This window comes from Ranitomeya imitator, chromosome 4 (genome assembly GCF_032444005.1).
Source record: "Ranitomeya imitator isolate aRanImi1 chromosome 4, aRanImi1.pri, whole genome shotgun sequence".
NCBI classification, from domain to species: domain Eukaryota; kingdom Metazoa; phylum Chordata; class Amphibia; order Anura; family Dendrobatidae; genus Ranitomeya; species Ranitomeya imitator.
In genome coordinates, this window is record NC_091285.1 from 82,074,490 (window position 1) to 82,102,044 (window position 27,555).

The 27,555-nt window shown below is 45.5% G+C and overlaps 1 protein-coding gene across 1 annotated transcript in view; it reads left to right on the plus strand.

Moving 5' to 3' along the window:
- Window positions 1-27,555, plus strand: part of JADE2 (jade family PHD finger 2) — a 374,376-nt gene that overhangs the window by 111,376 nt on the left and 235,445 nt on the right. The window contains exon 4 of the mRNA XM_069763847.1: window positions 6,441-6,598. Coding sequence (XP_069619948.1) covers window positions 6,441-6,598 — 158 coding nt within the window. The remainder of the gene's footprint in view (window positions 1-6,440; window positions 6,599-27,555) is intronic.

Here is a 27,555-nt window from a genome sequence, read left to right on the forward strand (position 1 = left end):
TCTACCGGAGAATTAAAGGTTCTGCCATCGGAGATCCGACGTGACGGAGCCTTCTCTTCCCCGTCATCTTAGACCTTCTGACGTTCCTGCTGATGTTGGCGGTGACACCAATAGATAGAAGTGATGGCTTAGCAGTCATGGAGATAGTCTGCTGGGTGTGTAGTTTGTCCATGTAGTGTAGAGAATGGTTGATGTAACTAAAAACTATGTCTATTACTTTATTTATTTCTGTTACTCACTTACATAGTGCCATTAATTCCACAGCGCTTTACAGACCTTATCACTGTCCCCATTGGGGCTCACAATCTAGATTCCCTATCAGTATGTCTTTGGAGTGTAGGGGAAAACCGGGAATTGGGAGGAAACCCACACAAACACGGGGAAAACATACAAACTCCTTGCAGATGTTGTCCTTGGTGGGGTTTGAACCCAGGACCCCCAGCGCTGCTTACATAGAATAGCCTCCTATTTCCATTTCAGCAGAAAAATGTTATTCTTTGTATAACAGTTGTACAATTTTTCAACATGTTTTCTTTTTCAATTTGTTTTAGTTATCAAATTATCTGCTTGCTATTAAAGGGGTTCCCGGAAAATAATATAAATTCTGATGTAATTCAAACTGCAGCCTGTCCTAATCATGGGTCAGGGCGGGCTGCAGACTGTCCTAATCATGGGTCAGGATGGGCTGCAGAATGTCCTAATCATGGGTCAGGACGGGCTGCAGACTATCCTAATCATGGGTCAGGATGGGCTGCAGAATGTCCTAATCATGGGTCAGGACGGGCTGCAGACTGTCCTAATCATGGGTCAGGATGGGCTGCAGAATGTCCTAATCATGGGTCAGGACGGGCTGCAGACTGTCCTAATCATGGTGTCAGGACTGGCTGCAGACTGTCCTAATCATGGGTCAGGACTGGCTGCAGAATGTCCTAATCATGGGTCAGGGCGGGCTGCAGACTGTCCATATCATGGGTCAGGGCGGGCTGCAGACTGTTCTAATCATGGGTCAGGACTGGCTGCAGACTGTCCTAATCATGGGTCAGGACTGGTTGCAGACTGTCCTAATCATGGGTCAGGACGGGCTGCAGACTGTCCTAATCATGGGTCAGGACGGGCTGCAGACTGTCCTAATCATGGCTCAGGATGGGCTGCAGACTGTCCTAATCATGGCTCAGGATGGGCTGCAGACTGTCCTAGTCATGGGTCAGGATGGGCTGCAGACTGTCCTAGTCATGGGTCAGGATGGGCTTCAGACTGTCCTAGTCATGGGTCAGGACGGGCTGCAGACTGTCCTAGTCATGGGTCAGGACGGGCTGCAGACTGTCCTAATCATGGGTCAGGACGGGCTGCAGACTGTCCTAATCATGGGTTAGGACGGGCTGCAGACTGTCCTAATCATGGGTCAGGGCGGGCTGCAGACTGTCCATATCATGGGTCAGGGCGGGCTGCAGACTGTCCTAGTCATGGGTCAGGATGGGCTTCAGACTGTCCTAGTCATGGGTCAGGATGGGCTGCAGACTGTCCTAGTCATGGGTCAGGATGGGCTGCAGACTGTCCTAGTCATGGGTCAGGATGGGCTTCAGACTGTCCTAGTCATGGGTCAGGACGGGCTGCAGACTGTCCTAGTCATGGGTCAGGACGGGCTGCAGACTGTCCTAATCATGGGTTAGGACGGGCTGCAGACTGTCCTAATCATGGGTCAGGATGGGCTGCAGACTGTCCTAATCATGGGTCAGGGCGGGCTGCAGACTGTCCTAATCATGGGTCAGGACGGGCTGCAGACTGTCCTAATCATGGGTTAGGACGGGCTGCAGACTGTCCTAATCATGGGTCATGACGGGCTGCAGACTGTCCTAATCATGGGTCAGGACGGGCTGCAGACTGACGACATACAGCTCCTGAGACCTGTGTCTCAACTGACAAGGGCTGTATCACACATACATCAGTCGGCAGATGGGAGCATGGCTGTCATAAGTGAAAAAATATATCTCTTCCTCACTGAGCACAAAGGAGTTGTCTCCAGGAACGTCCTCCTCAATGTTTTTGTTTCCAGTTGGGCAAAGTCAGTCTGTATGCACTGCTATAGCGCTGTCAGACTGACAGAGGATGAGGGGGAGAAGGATGAAGCTGGAGACCTCCTTGCCGAGCGCAACATGGGTTACAGCATATTTCTTCACATATCACAGAGGTGCGGTGTGTGATACAGCTCTTGTCCTTTGAGACACAGGTCTTGGGAACTGAATGTCTTTAGACTGCGTCCCGTACAGACACGTGGCGAGGATGGGCTGAAGTTTGGATTATATTAGGGATGGCGCTACATGGCTACTTTAGCCACGGTGGCAGAGATCACATGACCAAAGCTGGTACGTTGCAGTATCGTGCAGGTGAATGGGCTCACATTGCCTCCACAAGGTATCACGATCAGTTCGGCGTCCGTTGTATTTTTGTGACTTGCTATGGGAGATGCAATGCAGCCACACTTACTTTTGTCATGCTGTGGTGATGTTTGGCCGCAGCACCTGTGCCATGTAGCTCCAGTCTTCTCCACCCTTCTCCACGTGTATGTTCTGTATCAGAGCTGCCCTGTTACGGACACTACATCTTCATGCTCCTCACTCCACCAGGACCACATGTTAGTCACTGAGCTGATGTTGACCCGCTTGTTGCTGGATCTGTCCTTGTAAACCTTTATGAAATCCTGCACATGCCTGTATGTATCAGTCCACAAAGCAATCCCTGTAATGTACGTCCTACGGCTCCGTGCCTACTCCTGATGATCTGTACTGCTTGCTCCTGACAACTTTTCCTGCACGTTTCTTCAGTATCTGCCTCTGTTCATGGCACGGCACGCTGTGACACGTGTATTCTTCATTTTCATCCTAATAGATGGGATTTGGAAATAAATGAAGTCCTCCAGCTGCACCATATATCAGATGGTGTAATATAATATGCTGTTCTATTGATTTCATAGCGTCCTCTGTCAGGAGCTTAGTCTTACTATGGATCTACTACTAATGCATGAGTGAGGAGTATGGGGGATGTCATGGGCTGTCACCAGGGCTTCAGGCCTTTGTAAAACCTCCGCAGTCTTGACAGAGTCACTGTGACTCCTGCTGGTGAACAATCAGCTGCTGAGTTTGCTTTGGAAAGTGGCGGGTCCTGATTTTAGTCATAGATCAAACCGCGCACATTAAAGGTACTATCACACTAGACGATATCGCTAGCGATCCGTGACGTTGCAGCGTCCTCGCTAGCGATATCGTCCAGTGTGACAGGCAGCAGCGATCAGGCCCCTGCTGTGCTGTCGCTGGTCGGGGAAGAAAGTCCAGAACTTTATTTGGTCGCTGGACTCCCCGCAGACATCGCTGAATCGGCGTGTGTGACACCGATTCAGCGATGTCTTCACTGGTAACCAGGGTAAACATCGGGTAACTAAGCGCAGGGCCGCGCTTAGTAACCCGATGTTTACCCTGGTTACCATCCTAAAAGTAAAAAAAACAAACAGTACATACTTACCTACAGCCGTCTGTCCTCCAGCGCTGTGCTCTGCACTCCTCCTGTACTGGCTGTGAGCGTCGGTCAGCCGGAAAGCAGAGCGGTGACGTCACCGCTCTGCTTTCCGGCCGCTGTGCTCACACAGCCAGTACAGGAGGAGTGCAGAGCACAGCGCTGGAGGACAGACGGCTGTAGGTAAGTATGTACTGTTTGTTTTTTTTACTTTTAGGATGGTAACCAGGGTAAACATCGGGTTACTAAGCGCGGCCCTGCGCTTAGTTACCCGATGTTTACCCTGGTTACCGGCATCGTTGGTCGCTGGAGAGCGGTCTGTGTGACAGCTCTCCAGCGACCAAACAGCGACGCTGCAGCGATCCGGATCGTTGTCGGTATCGCTGCAGCGTCGCTTAGTGTGACGGTACCTTAAGAGATAACCTGGAAATGATTTGCCAAGAAGCACAACCTTCAAATGACGAGCTATAGCGTGACTAATAAGATCTTGGGTTTCCATGTTTCTTCTCTCTGTGGACTTATGTATGGTGTGTCTCATTTTTACAGTTATGTTACATTTGACAAGATTTGATTGATCCATTATGAAAAAGATCCTCATAGATCCCTTTTATATGTATTAGGCTGGACGCTCTATTTTCGTCAACAAGGCCACCAGAACATGACTATGATAGCGGCATTGATACTCTAAGGCTGTGTGCTCATGATCTTTTTCAGATGGATTCCTCCATGGAAGCCACCTGAAAAGCCTATCAGAAAATGTTCAAAATAATAAACAAAAGCATTTCAATATAAAAACTACTTACTGCTCATGTGTTCAGGCTTTTGAATGTCTCTTAAAGGTAGTCTGTCACCAGGTTTTTGTTACCACATCTGCATAATGTAGGAAAAGAGACAATGATTCCAACGATGTACCACTTTGATTACTGGGTGCAGCGGTTGTTACACAGTCAAAGTTCTTATATGTAGCAATGCAGCAGAGCTGAGAAAGCTAACCTCGCCCACACCACAGCTTTCTGTGTACCTTATCTATTGGCAGTGGAGGACCAGAGCTCCCATGCACTGTGGTCCGAGCAGTGATAATCTCCTGGTAATAAAACCTTCATTGTATGGAAACAGCACACAGCCTAATAAGTGACACATTCCTGAAATCTGTGTCACAGCTGCTACATTATACTATCTGCAGATTACATAGCAAAAACCTGCTGACCTATTCCTTTTAATGCCAAATGGTTAGTATGAGTTACATATCCATTCTCCTGCCGTTTTCAGCTTGGAACACACTTTATATTTTACAATACAAGCCATGGGAAAGCTCAACTGATGTTTTCTTCATCATTTAATAGTGATCCAAACTACAGTAAAAAAAAAGTCCCAAAATCTTGGTAAAACCCACCAAGAAAACGATGAAGAAACAATGCAAAAGATGCTTTAGGGAAAAATATGCCGGAGTTTCCTTAATCGTCTTTTGCTTGAAATATTTTGTGGGTACACCTGAGTTTAATAGACGTCATGTGCAGGGCACCTACCCTGAGCTTGACAGAAATCCAAGAAAAGGCAAGAAGCTGGAGGTTTGTATTTATTGTGAAATGTCCACTGTTGTGAATTCTGTGGCAGAGCTCCCTCCTGTGGTCACAAGTGGTACTTCGGCTGATTCTCTCTGTGAGCTTCCGTTGGTGGAGGAAAGTGGTACTGCGGCTTCTGAGTTTCCTTCCTCAGGTGATGTGGTGAAGTCGTTAGGTGCTTCTCTATTTAACTCCACCTAGTGCTTTGATCCTGGCCTCCAGTCAATGTTCTAGTATTGGACCTGTTTCCTCCTGGATCGTTCCTGTGGCCTGCTGCTCTGCATAGCTAAGTTCTGCTTTGCTATTTTGTTTGCTGTTTTTTTCTGTCCAGCTTGTCTATTTGTTTTTTCCTGCTTGCTGGAAGCTCTGGGACGCAGAGGGTGTACCTCTGTGCCGTTAGTTCGGTACGGAGGGTCTTTTTGCCCCCTTTGCGTGGTTTTTGTAGGGTTTTGTGTTGACCGCAAAGTTACCTTTCCTATCCTCGCTCTGTTCAGAAAGTCGGGCCTCACTTTGCTAAATCTATTTCATCTCTACGTTTGTCTTTTCATCTTAACTCACAGTCATTATATGTGGGGGCTGCCTTTTCCTTTGGGGTATTTCTCTGAGGCAAGGTAGGCTTATTTTCTATCTTCAGGCTAGCTAGTTTCTCAGGCTGTGCCGAGTTGCATAGGAAGCGTTAGGCGCAATCCACGGCTGCCTCTAGTGTGGTTGGAGAGGATTAGGGATTGCGGTCAGCAGAGTTTCCACGTCTCAGAGCTCGTTCTATGTTTTTGGGTTATTGTCAGGTCACTGTATGTGCTCTGACCTCTATGTCCATTGTGGTACTGAATTACTTTATTATAACAGTCCACCAAGCTCTTCTGGACATGTTAGTATTGGTAGTAAAGTATGGTGTTTTATATTAGCGGAATGTTACTTTTACCACTCGTGGGCATGAAGGACTTTTGTTTGCGATGTAAAGTGTTTTTGTTCATTTGGGTTAGGGAGGAATGGGCTGATTGGTTCTCACTTATGGGAAAGCTGTAGGAATTTAGAGATTCACAACAGTGATATCTACAAGAACATCTGTAAGTCCACAGCAGGTCAACCCTTTCCATAGATGATCTACTGAATCAGATCCCTCAGGCTGAGCTGGTACTAACTGTAATCCAAGGGAACCTGTGGTGTTGAAAATGGAATGTGATCCCGTGCTTTGCTTACTTGCCGTCATGTACCGACTAAACTCCCAGAACATTGAGCGAACTGGGAGAGACTTGTGCGAGTGGAGCCGAATACTAACTGTGTACAGTACTCACCAGTAGGCAAGCTGCACAGAACACCCCTTCAGTTACTACCCTCAGCATACTGACCTGCTGTTTGTTTGTTTCCTAGGTTTTTCGGACCGATTTAATAACTGCTATGAAAGTTCCAGATTCCTTCCAGTTTGCCCCAGATGACTTTTATGTATTGGCTGATCCTTGGAGGCAAGAATGGGAAAAAGGAGTCCAGGTGCCAGCAGGGTTAGAAGTAATACCTGAGCCACAGGTCAGGTAGGTAATATCAAGTGTCATTTTTCAGTAGTAATTCCTTATGTATTTCTTCAGTTGTTGTAAATCTGCTATGTCTAGTTTGCGTTAAATGTTTTAAAATACTTTTATTTGCACCCCGGAAAAACTCTTTAAATTAAATCCAGGCAGGTAGCTACTACCTACTAATAATAACAGTATCCTGATGAGTGTCTGTGTGGCAGCAGTTCAATTTTTTCCCCCTTAAACTGCAAATACAAGAAATTGGACTGAAATGTAAGTGATGGGAATACCCTGACTCTCTAGCGCCACCTGTTGTGGACAGCGGCCCATAAAGCCAATCTCTGACCCTTTAACAAGCTTTCCAACTGGATTGAGCCAAATCCAAGTCTTTTCCAAGAATCTTTTCCAACAACTGATTCAGGGGTTCTTCCCCTTGTAAGTCTCAAAATAGGGTATTAGTTTAACTAGATTTCTTAAAGTTATGTTGCAAGGCTTGGTGACCGATCAGACATGAGAGAAGCTACATCCTATAGGTTGTGTTCAGGTTTTTCCTCCTGGAGGAGGAAAATATTCCGGTTCTTGTCTCTTATTGGTGTGTCATGTTTAAAAAAAAAAAAAAAAAAGTTACTCTGTTTTTGATACTTCCAGGTATTCATCTTTGACAACTTTATTTATATAGTCACTAGATGGTGGCCCGATTCTAACGCATCGGGTATTCTAGAATATGCATGGCCACGTAGTATATTGCCCAGCCACGTAGTATATTGCCCAGCCATGTAGTATATTGCCCAGCCACGTAGTATATTGCCCAGCTACGTAGTATATTGCTCAGCCACGTAGTATATTGCCCAGCCACGTAGTATATTGCCCAGCCACGTAGTATATTGCCCAGCTATGTAGTATATTGCTCAGCCACGTAGTATATTGCCCAGCAACATAGTATACAGCACAGAGCCATGTAGTACATTGCTCAGCCACGTAGTATATTGCCCAGTCACGTAGTATATTGCCCAGCCACGTAGTATATTGCTCAGCCACGTAGTATATTGCTCAGCCACGTAGTATATTGCACAGCAACGTAGTATACAGCACAGAGCTACGTAGTATATTGCCCAGTCCCGTAGTATATTGCCCAGCCACGTAGTATATTGCCCAGCCCCGTAGTATATTGCCCAGTCCCGTAGTATATTGCCCAGTCACGTAGTATATTGCCCAGCAACGTAGTATATTGCCCAGTCCCGTAGTATATTGCACAGTCCCGTAGTATATTGCCCAGCCACGTAGTATATTGCCCAGCTACGTAGTATATTGCCCAGTCCCGTAGTATATTGCCCAGTCACGTAGTATATTGCCCAGCCACGTATGTAACAGGTTAAAAAAAGACTTAAAATAAAAAATAAATATATACTCACCTTCCGAAGGCCCCTTGTAGTCCTGGTGCCTGTGTGTGGTGCACGCGGCAGCTTCCGGTCCCAGGGTTGGTATGAGCGCAGGACATGTGATGACGTCGTGGTCACATAATAATAATAATAATCTTTATTTTTATATAGCGCTAACATATTCCGCAGCGCTTTACAGTTTGCACACGTTATCATCACTGTCCCCGATGAAGCTCACAATCTAGAATTCCTATCAGTATGTCTTTGGAATGTGGGAGGAAACCGGAGAGCCCGGAGGAAACCCACGCAAACACGGAGAGAACATACAAACTCTTTGCAGATGTTGTCCTGGGTGGGTCCAGGACCCCAGCGCTGCAAGGCTGCTGTGCTAACCACTGAGCCACCGTGCTGTCATAGCAGATCCTTCTCGCATAGCATCCTTGGCACCGGAACCTGCCGCTTGCACTGCCGAGGACAGGGCGCGACGTCTGAGGGTGAGAATAACATTTTTTTTTTAATTATTATTTTTAACATTAGATCTTTTTACTATTGATGCTGCATACGCAGCATCAATAGTAAAAAGTTGGTCACACAGGGTTAATAGCTGTGTTAATGGAGTGCGTTACACCGTGGTCCATTAACGCTGGCATTAACCCTGTGTGAGGGCTGACTGGAGGGGAGTATGGAGTGGGCACTGTCTGCGGGGAGGAAGGAGCGGCCATTTTGCTGGCGGACTGTGCCCGTCGCTGATTGGTTGTGGGCGTTTTGCCACGACCAATCAGCGACTTGGATTTCCATGACACAGAGGCTGCGACCAATGAATATCTGAGACAGACAGACAGACAGAAGGACAGACAGAAAGACGGAAGTGACCCGTAGGCAATTATATAGTAGATTTACATATTACTTGCGGTTTTAGCATTTTTTACCTGTGAGTTTTCTGTATCTAATGCAATTTATGTTAGGCTGGTTTCACACTAGCGTACGGTAGGGCGGCGGATGCCAGCGTACTTCCTCCCTTCTTCCTCCATGAAACCCGGCCTGTGCTCCGCCTACTACTCCTTGCGTCCTGCGTTGCCCTGCATACCTATCTTTAACATTAGGTACGCAGGCCTTGTGAATGTATGCGGATGCCTCCGCATGTGCAGATTTGACGCTTCGCCGAATTCAACATGTTTCATTTTGTTGCGGTTGGCACAGCGTCAAAATGGCGCATGCAGAGGCATCCGCATACATTCGCATGGCCTGCGTATCTAATGTTAAAGATAGGTACGCAGGGCAACACAGGACGCAAGGAGTAGTAGGCGGAGCGTAGGCCGGGTTTCATGGAGGAAGAAGGGAGGAAGTACGCTGGCATCCGCCGCCCTACCGTACGCTAGTGTGAAACCAGCCTTAAAAATACAAACTGAAAACGCAAGAGCGATTGATTTTGGGCGTGTTATGTTTGAAAACTGAAATAAAGCGGTTTTGTTTTTGATACTTTTTGGTGTTTGGGTTTCATAAAACTTTGGCAGTCATTTGCGGATTACGTGCATTTTTTTATACGTTTTTGCTGAGGATATTCACGAATTCATGCAGATTTTCCACCTCTAATGCAAGTCTGCAAAACAAGGAGAATTATATAAAACAATTCCAATAAGCATAGTTGGTGGTGCAAAAACGTGCTGAAAAATAAGATGCTGTAGATATAAATAGTCAGCATACACCCTCCTCGCATGGACACAAAGGATAACTGCCAAAAGCAAATTGAGAACAAGACAAGACCATGCAGTCACAGAATCCAATAAAACAGTATGACTTTATTACAAAAAGCGTTAAAAATACATACAAAAGGCCAGACAAATGGCGCAGAGAGGGCCGGCAGATGACATCACAGTAACTGCCTCAGGCAACAAAAAGTGCAGTCACCCAAGGTATAATGGCCTCGGCAACAACCCGGAACCCGACACCTGGTATATATATAGGCACATAGCGCAACACTTAGTAATAGCCTATAAGAGCTACAGTGTCGACCGTGCTGCCACAAAGGGCTACATAATAGCCTTACAGGTATAAGAAAGTAAAGTACAGTGCATGTGAGCGCTAGAAAGTCTCTGTGCTAATACCTTATGTGGAGGGTCCGGACCGCTGCAGGGGACATAGGACACCCCCTGTCCTATGTCCCCTGCAGCGGTCCGGACCCTCCACATAAGGAGCATTTTAAATTTCCAACTAAATTAATGAGTTTTCTAAAATCTGAGTGCATTTTTTTTCTTGTGTTTTTATTTATTTGTTTTATTAAAAGAAAGGCAGTATATCAATGCATTCAGCGTTTTACCTAGTGTTTACACAATGGCTTAGCCCAAAAACATACTAAATAGTGTCAGGTACCCTTCTGTTTTCTGGCCATAGCCTGTGTTTTTCATGCAGGAAAAAAAACATTAAAAAACGCTTCATGTGAACAAACCTCTATATGCCAGACAGTCCTCTCAGGAAAAAGGTATGCAAATGAGCTCTCTTCCAGGAGGACGATGACTAGAGCAACCTGATGGAGATAGCTTCTCTGTCATATCCAATCCTTTACCTGTGGCAAGCCTTGCAACATGACCTAAGAAATCTAGTTTCATACCATTCTTTTTGTTGTTGTTGTTACGTACCCTACTTTGAGATTCGGAAGGGCCCCTGAGAATGTTGTTTGGGAATGGATGTCAAAAACGCGATAAAAACACATCGAAAAAAAACGCAAGAAACCTAATTTACCTAATAGGTAGCAAAACGCTGCAGGAAATCTGCTACATTAAAAACTCCCCAGATACTCACATGGCAGTGTAGCCTTCCAGTCTATTAGGCCTCTTTCACACTTCCGTCTTTCAGCTTCCGTCACAATCCGTCCATTTTTGAGAATGCAGGATCTTGCATTTTCCCATAGACTTGTATTAGGACGGATTGTGACGGATGGCCTTCCATTTCATCCGTCATTCACTGCATCCTGCATAAAAAAAACGGTCCGTCGGGCAGAGAAAACGTTCAGAGGAACGTTTTTTCTGCACGTCGGAAAATCTGTCAGCGACGCATCCTGCGCTGCCCGTCACTGGCTACAATGGAAGCCTATCGGCGCAGGATACGTCGCTGCCTGTGAAAAGCAGGAATCCAGTGACGGGTTCCGCCTTTTCAAAGAGCGCATACGTGGAAGAATTTCCCATCAGGGAAATTCTCTCTCGCTCGCTCTCTTTCTCTTTTTGCTATTGATGTTACCTATGTAGCATCAATAGTAACAAGATATAATGTTAAAAAATCACAATATTCTCACCTACCGGCGTTCCCGCGCAGCGTCACCGTTGTTCCCGGCAGCTAGCGTTACTTCCTAGTAATACATGGCGAAATCTCACGAGAAGTCGCGGTCTCGCGAGATTTCACAATGTATTACTAGGAACGCTAGCTGCCGGGACCATCGGTGCGCAGGAACGCCGGTAGGTGAGAACACTGCGATTTTTAATATTTTTTTAACCTGGTTTGTGTTGTGTATGCGTTTTCACAGGGAAAACCGCTGCGAAGACGCATACACAACAGGTGCACATAGGCTCGACGGGTCCATCAGAAAGACGGGCCCAGTGCACACGTTTTCCACAATCTGCACAGGATCCGTCATTTCAACGTCTTGACGGATCCTGTGCAGATTTGGAAGATGGAAGTGTGAAAGAAGCCTTACGAACAGAGAAAGATTTCGGAAATCCTCAGTGGTTTGTGATTTACAATTACCGGATTGTTCTTCTTTTATGTTAAAGCTCATGGACGAGGCTGATCTCCCTATGTGATCTTGTCTGAACTCATAACTCTGAATTTTCTATTTATAAGTAGTCAAAAATACACTTCATAAAGAATATGTGCTAGCCATATTGGATCCCATGGCAGCGGAGCAGCAAGCAGAAATCACCTTGAATTACTGAAGCCTGCGGCCAGCTAGGAAGTTATTGGGAACGAATACCTTTTTTCCACTGTACCACGGTTCATTAGAAATTCATTCACTCCCTTAAATTTTGGTTGTTGTCACCAAGACTAGAAAACCTTCCTCACTGCTTCATAAGAAAAGCAAAGGCCACTCTCTACTCTTCCAATAAAGATAACGTTAGTGTGCTGCTGTAGTTAATGTAGAAGTAATTAATGGATCTGTCAGTAATGCAAGTGAATGGTCAGCAAGGGTAGACATGGACGCCGTCCTCGACCATCCAGGAATGACCTGTGGACTGATGTCAGAAAATCGTAAATAATAAACTGTTACTAGACATTCAGATTGTGGCCATAAGACTTTTCAGAATGAACCATAACATAAATTCCTGGGCTGCAGCTTACTTTATAGAAATGTGATTATTTTTTTTTTTTTTTTTAAAGATCTTGTGGTCTGTTCACTACTTTATATGTAAAACAGTTCCATATGCCCCAATGTTGTTGGTATATGCAGTGAATCTGGGTCTGCTTTTGCCTAACAGCGCTCCCCACCTATGTCAGTGCAGGGGCTAAATTGACCCCTTATATGCCACAATCGACAGCGACCCCAGAATGTAAGGAGATTGACAGAGGGAGATGGCTGCCTCTGTCACCCCTTCAACTCCCTGCAGCATGATCATGAAGAGCCAGTGTTTCATAGATCAAACCAATTGAAAGCCACAAAATGGTTAACAGAACAGACCTGAACATTCTTCAATTGGCTTCCACTTAGAAGGATCAGTATGGTGTGCATAAGAGTCAGTGGTTACATACTCGTATAACATCCTCGGGGCACTGTAGGGATCTTATGTGTTGTCTGAACCGCAAATACAGAGAGGAAACAAATCCCTGTGGTCAGGCTCAATACCTATTAATGTGTGAAATCCTGCATTTGTACCAGTTATCCTGTGCTCCACTGTGGGAGTCTCTATCCGCAGAGCCAGAGCAGGTTCTGTCGGTATCCAGGGCGGATTACCTTTTCCCTTTGTCCATTCCTATGGGACAGCAGGTGATTAATGAGTTGGTGATTAAATTATCACCTGTGCAGTACAAGGAAATCCTGAAAACATGACCTGTTTGCAGCCCTCGAGGAATGCAGTTTGACATCCCTGATCTAGCCTGTCCAATCACACTGCAGGTGCTGCTATTTAACCCCCCGCGCTGGTCTCTTCTGCTGGTGATAGTCTTTAGTTGATTCTGCTTCCTACTGCTGGGTATCTAGGCCAGCTAGATAAGTGTACTGCTGGGGCTTCTTTCTTACTATGCACTCTTCCTCGGTTCCATAGGAGGAATAAGATCACTCAACGACCTTTCAGGGATACAGGTCTGAGAGGTCATCTTTAGATTTACCTGCAGGGACTATCCAGATTGCGCTGACCACCAGTTTTCTCCTTTGCATACGCTTTCTCAATTTCAGTTGTCTCTCTACAAGTGTGTGAAAACTAGCTGCTATTAGGTCCCTTATGCGCTGCACATAAAGCCATGAAGGATTAATGCTGTTCAGTGTTTATGTAGCACCATCACTGTGGAGCAGCATAGGACATTATACAGAAGTACTAAGCAGTGTTGCTGTGAATCCATCGATAGAGTAAGATCAAACATTTGTTAGAATTTATTATTTTAGTTTACATAAATAGCACCATGAATTCCTCATTGCTTTACATCATTATTGCTGTCACTATTGAGGCCCACAATCTAAATTCTCTATCAGAATGTCTTTGGAGGGTGGGAGGAAACTGGAGTACTGGATGAAACATGAGAAGAATATAGTCTAAGGGGTAAGGTTTCTCCTTGTGGAGAGTGACATACCAGCTCTGGCTTGTCAAGGTAAGGAGGCTTATTCGCCGTGCAATGCTCCTCTGGGAAATTTAATATGCAAATTGCCTCTTCAGAGGAAAAGAGGACTTGAACTCTCTAGAGCCACTTTTTGGAAGTAGCGATCCTACAAGAAGTAGAATATACAAACTCCTTGCAGATGTTGTCCTAGGTGGAATTTTGAACCCAAGGCTGCAGTGCTAACCACGGAGCCACTGTGCTGCTCAACAAAGCTGCAGCACATCATGCGTCTGTTTCTGCCTCTTTCACTCTGCTCCTCTCTCCCTTTTTCATAGACTCTTTTTAATGAGCTGTCATCTGATCCAAAGATTTTAGCTGTTTTTCTTAGTGAATGATGAGTTTAGGAGGTAAGGGGAGGAGAAGTGGCTCATAAATGGAGAAAGAACCATGTTTCTATCATAACATAATTACAGTCTCTTCTATTTGCTTGGAACATTGATTTCTTCATATTTTAATGAAATAACCATGTACATTTAACTTTACAAATAAAATCTCCTTATAGGGCAAGTTTTAGGAATTTGAAGAAATAAGTGCAGCACAACCTTCTAATAAAGAGGAAAACCTCCTCCATAAGACTATGCGTTAGAAATTTCCCTCCAACTAGGCCTATAAAATAAGTTTCCAGTTAGCAAGTAGAAATGAAAGACAGAGTCTGCTTATAAATTCCCCGTGAATCCCATTTTCGGCGCACTTCATGAGGCTGTGCAGCCCTGTCCTGCAGATTCCTTTGTCATCCTGCTGCAGATACCTATCTGAGTGCCTGCCAGCTGCAGTGTATCAGTGGACAGGGATTTGCATTGCACACTGTGTCAGCAGATGTCTTTTCTACTTGCCCTTCATCTGAGGAAGAAAAAACAGTCTTTTAGTAGGTATCTGTAAATGACAGCATATCTGTTTCCATCATTTTAAAGGCTCAGCAAACATTATGAGATAAGATAATTAATTCCATATGCCTGCATGCTAGCATCTTGGCGTGAGGGAAACATCACGTTGTTTTTTTTTTTGTTTTTTTTTTTGCTTTATTACTCTCCTAGAGCCAAGCATACGTTAGAACATCTTTGCTTTTCTTAATACCAATAACAAAATGGTAATTGATTCAGTGAAATGCAGCTGCTGCAAAACAGAATAGTCTGAAAATATGTCATCTAAAAATGGTATTAAACGTAATGTGTCCGTAGTATCAGTAATTTGCTTTATTACACAACACCCTGCACTTCTCTCTATATAACTAATCCATCTATAATATAACGCTGGGAGCGTCACTCTGTCCGAAGCCTTTATAGACTGCGCAAGCGCCGGCGCAGTCTGGGCCTCACAGAGTGACGCTCCCGGGAGATCGCGGTATGCGTTAACACTGAACGCACACCGCGATCTCCAACAGAGAAGCAGGGACCGCCAGGAGGGTGAGTATCAGATATATTCACCTGTCCTCCGTTCCACCGCTGTGCGCCGCCATCTTCCCGGTCCTCGGCCTGTGACCTTCAGTTCAGAGGGCGCGATGACGCGCTTAATGCGATGGAACGGAGGACAGGTGAATATAGTAAGTGCTGGGGGGCCTGAGCTGGCAGCGATACCGGCACCTGACCCCCACAGCGCGCCGGTGTCCCCGCCTGCTCAGGCCCCCCAGCACTCGGCGCCGAGCGGGTCAGAGGCAGCGGGGCCGAGCGGGTCAGAGGCAGTATGAAGACGCAGGATGGAGCAGCACATGACAGGATGGGGACGCATCCTGGTATGTGCTGCTCCATCCTGCGTCCCCATCCTGTCATGTGCTGCTCCCATCCTGCGTCCCCATCCTGTCATGTGCTGCTCCCATCCTGCGTCCCCATCCTGTCATGCGCTGTTCCCATCCTGCGTCCCCATCCTGTCATGCGCTGCTCCCATCCTGCGTCCCCATCCTGTCATGTGCTGCACCCATCCTGTGTCCCCATCCTGTCATGTGCTGCTCCATCCTGCGTCCCCATCCTGTCATGTGCTGCTCCATCCTGCGTCCCCATACTGCCTCTGACCCGCTCGGCGCCGAGTGCTGGGGGGCCTGAGCAGGCGGGGACACCGGCGTGCTGTGGGGGTCAGGTGCCGGTATTGCCGCCAGCTCAGGCCCCCCAGCACTTACTATATTCACCTGTCCTCCGTTCCACCGCTGAGCGCCGCCATCTTCCCGGTTCTCTGGCTGTGACTGGTCAGTCAGAGGGCGGCGCCGGCGCGCATTAAGCGCGTCATCGCGCCCTCTGAACTGAAGGTCACAGGCCGAGGACCGGGAAGATGGCGGCGCACAGCGGTGGAACGGAGGACAGGTGAATATAGCCGATACTCACCCTCCTGGCGGTCCCTGCTTCTCTGTTGGAGATCGCGGTGTGCGTTCAGTGTTAACGCATACCGCGATGTCCCGGGAGCGTCACTCTGTGAGGCCCAGACTGCGCCGGCGCTTGCGCAGTCTATAAAGGCTTCGGACAGAGTGACGCTCCCAGCGTCACTGTGGCTTTTCGTTTGAGAGGAGTCTCAAAAGTGACATCACAGGAGGCTGGGGCTGCACTCACTCCCTGCAGCGTCCATCGCCCCTCCAGACCTCCTGCATCCTGGGAGATGGACTCTCTTGGAGTTGAGAGGGCGTTTCCAACACTCTGCTTCTATCTCCGCTATGTCTTCTAACTGAAAGAAAACTGCGTCAAGGTGAGGATATAGGAGCACTGGCACCAGTGTCCCCCCCAGCTTCTAGCACCACTCTCCAACGAATCGTCGTCAGAGGGCGGCTAAGGTACAGCAGCTGTAGTCAGACAGCTGAAGTCATTTTTATTTATGTATGACTAGTAAGACCTCCCTTTAACATAGTCGTGTGATTAAGTGTTTGCCCCCTTCCTGATTTCCTATTCTATTGCATGCTTGTCACACTTAAATGTTTCAGATTCCCAAGCAAATTTAAATATTAGACAAAGATAACACAAGTAACACAAAATGCAGTTTTTAAATGAAGGGCTTTATTATAAAGGGAAAAAGAAATCCAAACCTACAGGGCCCTGTGTGGAAAAACGTGATTGCCTCTAAACCCAATAATTGGTTGGGCCACCCTTATCAGCAACAACTGTAATCAGTTGTCCGTGATAACTGGCAATGAGTCTTTTACAATGCTCTGGAGGAATTTTGGCACACTCATCGTTGCAGAATTGTTCTAATTCAGCCACATTGGAGGGTTTCCTAGACTGAACCGCTTTTTTGATGTCATGCCACAGCATCTCAACTGGATTAAGGTCAGGACTTTGACTAGGCCACTCCAAAGTCTTAATTTTGTTTTTCTTAAGCCATTCAGATGTGGACTTGCTGGTGTGTTTTGTATCATTGTCCTGCTGCATAACCCAAGTACACTTCAGCTTGTGTTCATAAACAGATGGCCGAACAGTCTTTCAGGATTTTTTAGTAGACAGCAGAATTCATGGTTCCATTTACCACAGCAAATCTTTCAAGTCTGAAGCAGAAAAACAGCTCTAGACCGTCACACTACCACCACCATGTTTTACTGTTGGTATGATGTTCCTTTTCTGTAGTGCTGTGTTACTTATACACCAGATGTAATGGGACATACACCTCGTCAGAATATTCTCCAAAAGTCTTGGAGATCATCAAGATGTTTTCTGGCAAAACTAGGATGAGCCTTTCTGTTCTCATTACTCAGCAATGGTTTTCGTCTCGGAACTCGGTTGTTTTGCCCAGTCTGTTTCTTATGGTGGAGTCATGAACACTGACCTTTTCTGAAGCAAGTGAGGCCTGCAGTTATTTGGCTGTTGTGGGGTCTTTTGTGAACTCTTGCATGAGTCATCGCTCCTCATTTTCAAATTTTGTATGTTGACCTCTCTTAACGTATATATATTCTTTTCCATGAGGACAATAAAGTTTATTTTATTCACAAACTCTTTTCTGACTGGTGGTTTTTCGTCTAACTAATGCATCGCAATAAGCTTCCTAGCAGCATATAGCAATCTTGCAATAGCCAGTTTCCCGCATTCATCCATAGCAATATCATCCATACATCCCAGGAGGCAAGTCAGCGGGTTACACACAGTATTTACCCCCATCACTTCTTGAGTCAGATTGAGGACTTTCACCCAAAAGGGCTGAAGGCGAGAACAGGACCACCTCATTAGGTGCCTTGGACATTTTGTTTTCCAAATATTTTATTAACATTTTGAAATTCTTTAACAAAGCATTTTTCAGTAGATTGTAATATGTAACATTTTGAGTCTCCTCTCAGACCTGCCTTCATCATCCATAATGGGGTCCTGTAAACGCTGTAGACTAAATATAGCTGTGACACCCTTTTAGCCTCACTTAAAGAAACCTTGGGAATACATTGTAATATGGACTCCCACTGAGACTCCGGTAAAGGACTCAGATCTGACATCCATTTTCCCCTCAACATTAAGGGACGTCTCAGTAAAAAAGTGTCCAACTGGCCCCTGTACATCAAAGTGATGAACCCCCTCGAATTCCTCCGAGGTCCTATGAGATTCAACAAACTATCTGACTGCAAAACCACATGCGACACATCGTTTTGTTTATTTAGGGCATGTTTCAGCTTCAGATACTGGAAAAACATCTTCTGGCTCAGAGGAAACTCATTCCTAAGCATTTCAAACGTTTTAATAACACCACCATTGAACAACTGAGACACGAACCAAATGCCAACATGCCTCCACTGACCAAACCCCCACAATCTCATGAGCTCCGTCATTCTAGGGTCAAACCAAATCGACGCATATCGCGAAAATTCTGTCATCCCCCTCCACAGTTTAATTTTTTGCCAAACTTTCCCCATCATAACTATGGTTGGTAATTTTTCTGGGTTCAATCTAAATCTACCCGCTTCCAAATTAGCTAACAATGGACCTTTTTCCCACTATATATTCAATGATTATTCCAGCTGATGTATTTTGGCTAGATTTTCCCCCCTGCCCACCATATGTTGACATTGAGACGCTATATAGTATATCCAGGGGTTAAGGACCGCCAAACCACCCTCGTCCTTTTATCTCTGCAGATGCTCTAATTTGATGCGTGCCCGTCCATCCTTCCAAATCAAATCCCTAAATAGAGTATTCTATAAAATTTGCTCTGTGCCAACCATACTGGAGCATTATGCAGTATATAGAGAAGCTGAAGCATAAGTATCATTTTGATCAGATTTACTCTACCTGCCACCGACAGAAGTAGTTTCTTCCAGGCCCTAATTTTCTGCTGAAATTTCCCAAGCAAAGGAGTCAGGTTGAGCCACGCATAGTCCTTTTAGCCAAAATTATAATACCTAAGTATTTAATCTCAGAAACCACCTGTAAGGGAATCACAGGATCCACAGTCAGAGGAGCCGCCACGTCTAAGGGGAGCAACACGGACTTGTCCCAGTTAATACATAGTCCTGAAAGAGCCCCAAATTTAGTAATGCTATGCATAGCCATCCTTAAAGACTCCTGCGCATCTTCCAGAAATAATAATACATCGTCCGCGTACAGGGCTATCTTGGCAATCCCTTTTCACACGGGGCCTTGTAGGTTTGGATTTCTTTTTCCCTTTATAATAAAGACCTTCATTTAAAAACTATATTTTGTGTTATCTTTGTTACACTTAAATGTTCCAGATCACCAAACAAATGTAAATATTAGACAAACATGCAACTGGATAGGAAATCAGGAAGGGCGCAAACCCTTTTTCACACAACTGTATGAGGGCATATGGACTCAGAGAAGAAGTTGTTGTTCAACACCCGTTCCCATGAGACAGAACTGCCAATCTTTGTTGCTCAGCTTACCTCTCCATGTAATACATGTTCGTTTCTGATGCATTATACACCAAAATTAATGGTTTGACTGGATTGTTGGGATCTGGCTGCTTCCATATAAAAAAAACATTTTGTCTGTAGGCAGCCATTTTAATATTCGTCATCACTCCCTGACGAAGCAACGTGTGAAACGCATGTTGGAGTGTGGGGTAGCAGTAGCACCACGTGGGAAATGAATCCTGGTTAGTATATGGAGGTTATTCATCATGTTTTAGTCATTCTCCTATTAGGGATTATCATCAAAGACCTCGCCCTATCCTGGATCGCCTCGTACCTTTCCAACCGCACATTCAGCGTCTTCCACTCGCATACTACCTCCTCATCCCACCCTCTCTCTGTTGGAGTCCCCCAAGGCTCTGTTCTAGGACCCCTACTCTTCTCAATCTATACACTTGGCTTGGGACAACTCATAAAGTCCCATGGATTCCAGTACCACCTCTATGCTGACGACACTCAGATCTACCTCTCTGGCCCAGACGTCACCGCTCTGCTGTCCAGAATCCCAGAGTGCCTATCAGCCATATCCTCCTTCTTCTCCTCTCGCTTCCTCAAACTCAATGTGGACAAATCTGAACTCCTCATCTTTCCTCCATCCCACAAATCTTCCTTACCTGACCTATCTATCGCAGTCAATGACATCATGCTTTCCCCTGTAGCCGAAGTCCGCTGCCTCGGAGTAACCTTCGACTCTGCCCTGTCCTTCAAACCACACATCCAAGCTCTTTCCACCTCCTGTTGCCTTCAGCTCAAAAATATCTCCAGGATCCGTCCTTTCCTCAACCCCCAATCTACTAAAATGCTTGTGCACGCCCTCATCATTTCCCGCCTTGACTACTGCAACATCCTTTTCTGTGGCCTCCCTGCTAACACCCTTGCACCTCTCCAGTCCATCCTTAACTCTGCTGCCCGACTAATCCATCTCTCTCCTCGCTACTCCTCCGCTTCCCCCCTCTGCAAATCTCTTCACTGGCTCCCATTCCCTCAGCGTATCCAGTTCAAATTGCTAATACTGACCTTCAAAGCCATCCACAACCTGTCTCCTCCATATATCTCTGAACTAATCTCTCGATATCTTCCCTCACGTGATCTCCGGTCCTCCCAAGACCTCCTTCTCTCCTCCACACTTATTCGCTCCTCATCCAATCGCCTCCAAGACTTCTCCCGAATATCCCCCATCCTCTGGAACTCTCTGCCCCAACACGTCCGACTATCAACCACAGTCGGATCCTTCAGACGGAACCTGAAAACTCATCTCTTCAGGAAAGCCTACAGCCTGCACTGACACCGCTGCCGCCTCACCAACACCGGAGCTACCGCCTCACCAACACCGGAGCTACCGCCTCACCAACACCGGAGCTCCTGCAACCCTCAACCTACTGTCTCCTTCCCCATAATCCTGTAGAATGTAAGCCTGCAAGGGCAGGGTCCTCGCCCCTCTGTATCAGTCCGTCATTGTTAATTTGTTTACTGTATGTGATATTTGTAACTTGTATGTAACCCCTTCTCATGTACAGCACCATGGAATCAATGGTGCTATATAAATAAATAATAATAATCATATGTGATTTATTTATGTGCACTTTATAATATACCTTGGGGCTATATATACCCTATTACTTATGCACGTTATATTATACTACTTGGATTTAGCTACATACCTATAAGCACTTTATCTACCTATTATTATTTATGAAATTGAGTATATGAAATGTGTTTCCCCATTTATGGTAGTTGAATCTGTATAGCACCGTATGCTACTTTGATAATTTATTCAGATTACGGGTGGTGCTATGCTCCCTCTGTTTTTTAGACCTGTTGTATATGTTTTTTAATCATGTTTTTGTGTTAAATTGGATTGGTGTCCTTAATAAAATAATTTATATTTTGAATATATAATTGCTTTTGGGTTTATTTTTTATTTTTTTATTTTTATTTATATTCCTTTCAAGTGGTTCTTTTTTGGTATACTATTTTGTTGTCTGCTTGAACTTTATTTGATTATGTGATAGGTTCTTTATGTGCTCCTATTTTTTTGGTTTAAAGCCATTTTAATATTTGCTAGAACACGCCAGCACCCTTTGATTGTTGAGTGCTTTTGTTGAGGGTCTCCTAGCAATCCTGGAACTAAGGGCATATTCTATATGGAGCTGTATAGAGCCAACGTTGGAGAAAAAAGTATGAACCACGTGCCTATTTTGATGAATTTGCTTTTACTAACATTTGTGTGCAATTTATATTTTTGATGATTCATTTCATTATTGAATAACTACAGTGTGAATTATTATGCAACTAAATGACAAAACATACATTTTCCCACCTCAATTGTTTATTTTATTTGTTAGTGAAAGCCCAGGGGTTAGTAATGGAGAGATGTCGATCAGACACCCCCATTGCTAACTCAAATGTAATAATTACACAGGCAAAGTAAATTCCTTTAGGATGTGTGCACACGTTGCAGATTTTTCACGTTTTTTTCCGCGTTTTTTCGCTAAAAATCGCTATAAAAACACGAAAAAAGCACATACATTATGCATACCATCATTTAGAATGCATTCTGCAATTTTTGTGCACATGATGCGTTTTTTCCGCGAAAAAAACTAATTGCGGTAAAAACGCAGCATGTTCATTAATTTTGGATTTTTTGCGTATTTCCCACTATATTATTGCATTGGGAACCTCCAGAAAAATCTGCAAAAAAACGCGGTAAAAACGTGCAAAAAACGCATGCGGATTTCTTGCAGAAAATGTCCTGTTTTGCTCAGGAAATTTCTGCAAGAAATCCTGAACAAGTGCACATAGCCTTAATTGAACTAAACACACCCCAACCCTCTTTTACCCATTTTTTTCAACGAAAAATAAAAAAAGCAAATTTATACTCGTCTTTCTGCCGATTAATCCATTAGGCTAGGTTCACATTGCGTTAGGGCAATCCGTTAAGCGCATAGCGCTAGCGGATTGCGCTAACGCAATGTTTGTTTAGGGTCCGCGTTCGGCATCCCCGCTAGCGCAGATCCCCGATCTGCGCTAGCGAGGGACGGACCTCGGATGCACCTCGGACGCTGCAAGCAGCGTCCGAGGTCCGTCACGAAAGAATGGCACATCGCTAGCGCGTGCCGAAAATGGCATGCGCTAGCGATGCGCTACAGCAAAAAAATCACATTGCTGTCAATGGGTGTGCTAACGGACCCGTTGCACGGCGTCAATTGCGACATTTTCGCTGTGCAACGCAGTCCGTTAGCGTTAACCCATTAACACAATGTGAACCTAGCCTTAATGCCCATGTCCCTCGATGATCCGTATGGTTTGGTGAGCCCTCACATCAGCTAGAACACACTTAGCTGAGCGTGAGAAGCGCTGCCTGTGACAGGCGGAAACCTTAAGGCCGGTTTCCCACGTCAGTGGCTCCGGTATGTGAGGTGACAGTTTCCTCACGTACCGGAGCCACTGACACGTAGACACATTAAAATCAATGCATCTGTGCAGATGTCATTGATTTTTTGCGGACAGTGTCTCCGTGGAGCTTTATTTTAAACACGAGAAACTAAAAAAAAAAAAAGGAATATTCATATCTTCTCTACAGCAAACGCTGCCGCAGGGAAGATATGAATGGCGGCTTCAGCACTAGATGCTGGTGCGTGTGGTACCCAGTGGGCACACGTGTGCCGCACATGTGCCACACTGATGTGCCACAGAAACGCACGGACACTGATAATTCCGGTACCGCAATTATCTGGACGTGTGAGACTGCCCTAAAGGGGATATCCAGGACTTTAAAAAAAAGAAAAAAAAAAGAAAAGGGGCCTAAGCACTAATAGGCAGGTAGTTGCTACCTTCATGCCAGTTGAGCATCATTTGAGCATTTTCTTTTCCTGTTAACAGGGCGGGAGTACTGGTCTTAGTCTGATCAGCATGCTACCAGTTGTCCTGCCCTTCAACAGGAAGAGAAACCGTTGCTCTGTTGACAGGGAGCTGCTGAATCTCCGTTAGAGGAAGACAGTCACTGGCGCCAGGCTACAACAGGCAGGTTGTTGCATCTGTTAGCAACTACATGCCTGTTAGTTCTTATTCCCAAGTCCTGAATATCCCCTTTAATGACGTCACTGCTGGTCACGCGCAGCAGGCGTGTCATGCTCAGAGCAGTGTGTTCCGGCTGTCGTGGTGAGAAGTCGCATTACTGATGTGACTCTTCCCCAAACCATCTGGATCGTCGTGGCAGATGGACATTAATGGATTATCGGTGGAAAGGTGAGTATAACTTTGCTTTTTATTTTTTGTTGAATAAATGGGTAATAGAGGGCCGGGGAGCGTTTATTTAAAAAAAAAAAAAAAAAAAAAAAAGACTTTACTCTGTGTGTGTCTTTATTATATTTGACTATGGAGTTAGTAATGGGGGTGTCTGATAGACACCTCTTAATTACTATCTCCTGGGCTTGCAGTCAGCGAACATAAAACAGCTGACATCAACCCTGCAACTATTACCCCACTTGCTACCGCACCAGGACAAGTAGGAAGAGTGGAGGCTAAGCTCCAGAATCGGTACAGCTAATATATTTAAAATTTCTTGGGTGGCTGAGGGCTGATGTTCTTACTTTGGGAAGGGACCAATATCCATGGTCCCTTTCTAGGCTATTAATAACATCCCGCAGCTGTCTGTTTAGGCTTTGCTGGTTAGAAATATAGGGGGGGACCCTATGTCATTTCTTGAGATGGTCTCCCCTATAATGACCAGTAAAGGCTAGGCAAACATCTGTGAACTGATATTCATAACCTGTGAACCTTTATAGCTATTGGCCCCTTCCCAGAATATTAACATGATGTGTCAGCTTTCCCTCAACTGGTTATGAAAATGAAGGGTGACCCCCCCACGCCATTTTTTTTTACTTAAAGGGCCACTGTCACCCCCCCTCCAGCCGTTATAAACTAAAAGAGTAATGCTGCATTCTAACAAGGTGGCTATGCAGACGCAGTAAGCTCTGGCCGTCTGACGTCCCAGCCAGGCTTGCAGACTGTGCCTGCGCGGGCATTGCGGCCAGCCACCTTTGGAATCCCCGCCCCGCACTGTGCATAATGCATAACACCGTGCGGGGATTCCAAAGGTGGCTGGCCGCAATGCCCGCGCAGGCGCAGTCTGCAAGCCTGGCTGGGACGTAAGATGGCCAGAGCTTACTGCGTCTGCGCACCACAGCAGTACACTGGCCAGGCGCCGGTTTTAAAACGTACACAGCGCTGAGGGGGCGGCGCCGAAAGCGCAGGAAGATTGGAGTGACGGCAGAGGAGCGGTCAGAGCTGGGGAGTGAGGACCCGCCTCCCTGGCTAGAGACAGGAATTGTGGCTAAGTATAAATAACGCTTTATTTGGGGTATACTTGAACCTAAAACTAAAAGAGCCACCTTGTTAGAATGCAGCATTACTGCTGCACAAGGTGGCTCTTTTAGTTTATAACGGCTGGAGGGGGTGACAGTGGCCCTTTAATCATTTCTTGTTTATGTGCCATACACAGACAGCGGGTGCTGACTTCAACTCCCATTATTGTCGCCTAGTCTCGATGATTGCCGGGAGACTTGGCGACGATGATGAGAGCTGCATTTAACACCCGGCACCTGGGAACTGCGCTAACTCTACTGCTTTTTCCAGGTCCCGCTGATGACACGTATGCAGCACATGGACACGGGTAGCACCGTTACTGGTTCTTCAAGTACTAGTAATCAGGATGTGTGAAGGAGGCTATTAAGGGTGTTGTATCCTTACTCCACCCCCACACACTCAATACACAAATACTTGTCAAATGCTTATTGGATCTGTTTCATCCAATAAGCATTCAAGGTTAGGGTACCGTCACACTATACGATTTACCTACGATCACGAGCAGCGATACGACCTGGCCGTGATCGTAGGTAAATCGTAGTGTGGTCGCTGGGGAGCTGTCACGCAGACAGCTCTCCAGCGACCAACGATGCCAAGGTCCCTGGGTAACCAGGGTAAACATCGGGTAACTAAGCGCAGGACCGCGCTTAGTAACCCGATGTTTACCCTGGTTACAAGCGTAAAACTAAAAGAAAAACAAACAGTACATACTTACATTCTGGTGTCCGTCAGGTCCCTTGCCGTCTGCTTCCCGCACTCACTGACTGCCGGCCGTAAAGTGAAAGTGAAAGCACAGCACAGCGGTGACGTCACCGCTGTGCTCTGCTTTCACTTTACGGCCGGCAGTCACAGTGCGGGAAGCAGACGGCAAGGGACCTGACGGACACCAGAATGTAAGCGGTCCTGCGCTTAGTTACCCGATGTTTACCCTGGTTACAAGCGAACGCATCGCTGGATCGCATCGCTAGATCGCTAGATCGGTGTCACACACACCGATCTAGCGATGACAGCAGGAGATCCAGCGATGAAAGAAAGTTCTAAACGATCTGCTACGACGTACGATTCTCAGCAGGATCCCTGATCGCTGCTGCGTGTCAGACACAGCGATATCGTAACGATATCGCTGGAACGTCACGAATCGTACCGTCGTAGCGATCGAAATGGTATAGTGTGACGGTACCCTTATACAGCTTGGAGTTGAAAAATCTGCATAAAAATTAGGATATGGTCAACATTTTCAGTTGCCTAATAATTGTGCACACAGTCTAGGTTCTGTAAGGCTGTTGGCATGCACTTTCAGGAAGAGCACATTTTAGTCAGATAACTTTGTTGTTACAGGGTTTTTTCCCCATCTACCTCAGGCCAAGATAATAATCTAGTGTTTGTTTTCTCAGTATTATATTTGCTCATTAAAGAACTGAAAATCTCACCAAGTTAAATAGAGCACAGTGTAATACTGTACAGGGAATTAATGAGTCGCAAATGGAGAAGTCAATAACACAAGACGAAATTTACACTGCAAAATCATAATGAATATCAAGCTTTTATCAACTGAGCCTGGGAGCAAAGTCAACTGACCGCATGAGCAATGAAATGTGAAGTGTGGACTTTTGATGGACCTGCAGTGCAGGAGGAGGTGCTGGCATAGGAGCACTGTATGTGCACACGTTCAGGATTTCTTGCAGAAATTTCCTGAGCAAAACCGGACATTTTCTGCAAGAAATCTGCATGCGTTTTTTTTTTGCGTTTTTGACGAGTTTTTTCTCGGAGCTTCCCAATGCGTTAAATAGCGGGAAAACCGCGAAAAATGCGGAAAATTTAATTAACATGCTGCGTTTTTTTTTAACAAGATGCGTTTTTTCGCTGAAAAAAACGCATCATGTGCACAAAAATTGCAGAATGCATTCTAAATGATGAGATGCATAGCAAAAAAACGCAACGTGTGCACACAGCCTTTAATGTCTTGTGTGTTATCTGGAGAGACTAGAGTGCTGGTTTGGAAACGGAACATCTTCTGCTGCAGTGGGTGGAAAAAGTCCCTCTGCTCACTGTACTTGAATGACTCATCTCCTAGACCAGTTTTGAAAACTGTGAATTATAATGGTTATAAAAACTCTACTTAATGCAGCCAGAAATAACATTTTATTTTAACATATCTACTTACAAATTTCTCGTAGCGAAGCTCTCAACCTAAGAAATGCCACAGTGAAGGAAATGCTGCTATATGAAAGGTTACACCATGAATCGCTTTCCTATACTATGGTTACAGCCTTTTCTCTGATCTCGGCCTCTGGACGGCACATAATCTATTTCACTCTCGTATAAGTTACCAAAGGGCTATAAACTCTCACTGTTCTGGGTCATTGGAAACTTATAGTAATTGACAAGCTGAAATGGGTTATCCCACAAAAATACATTGATCAGCTATCTACAAGGTAATAATTATGTAATCGCTGGGGGGTCCCACTTCTGAGAAACCAACAATCACAAGAATGGGGGGGAATGTGAGCGATTTATATGCATGTATAGGAAACTGTATGGGTTCCATATACATTTACTAATTCTTGCTGTTTGTGTAGTGAGACAGCTCTATCTACTATAATAATATCGTCATG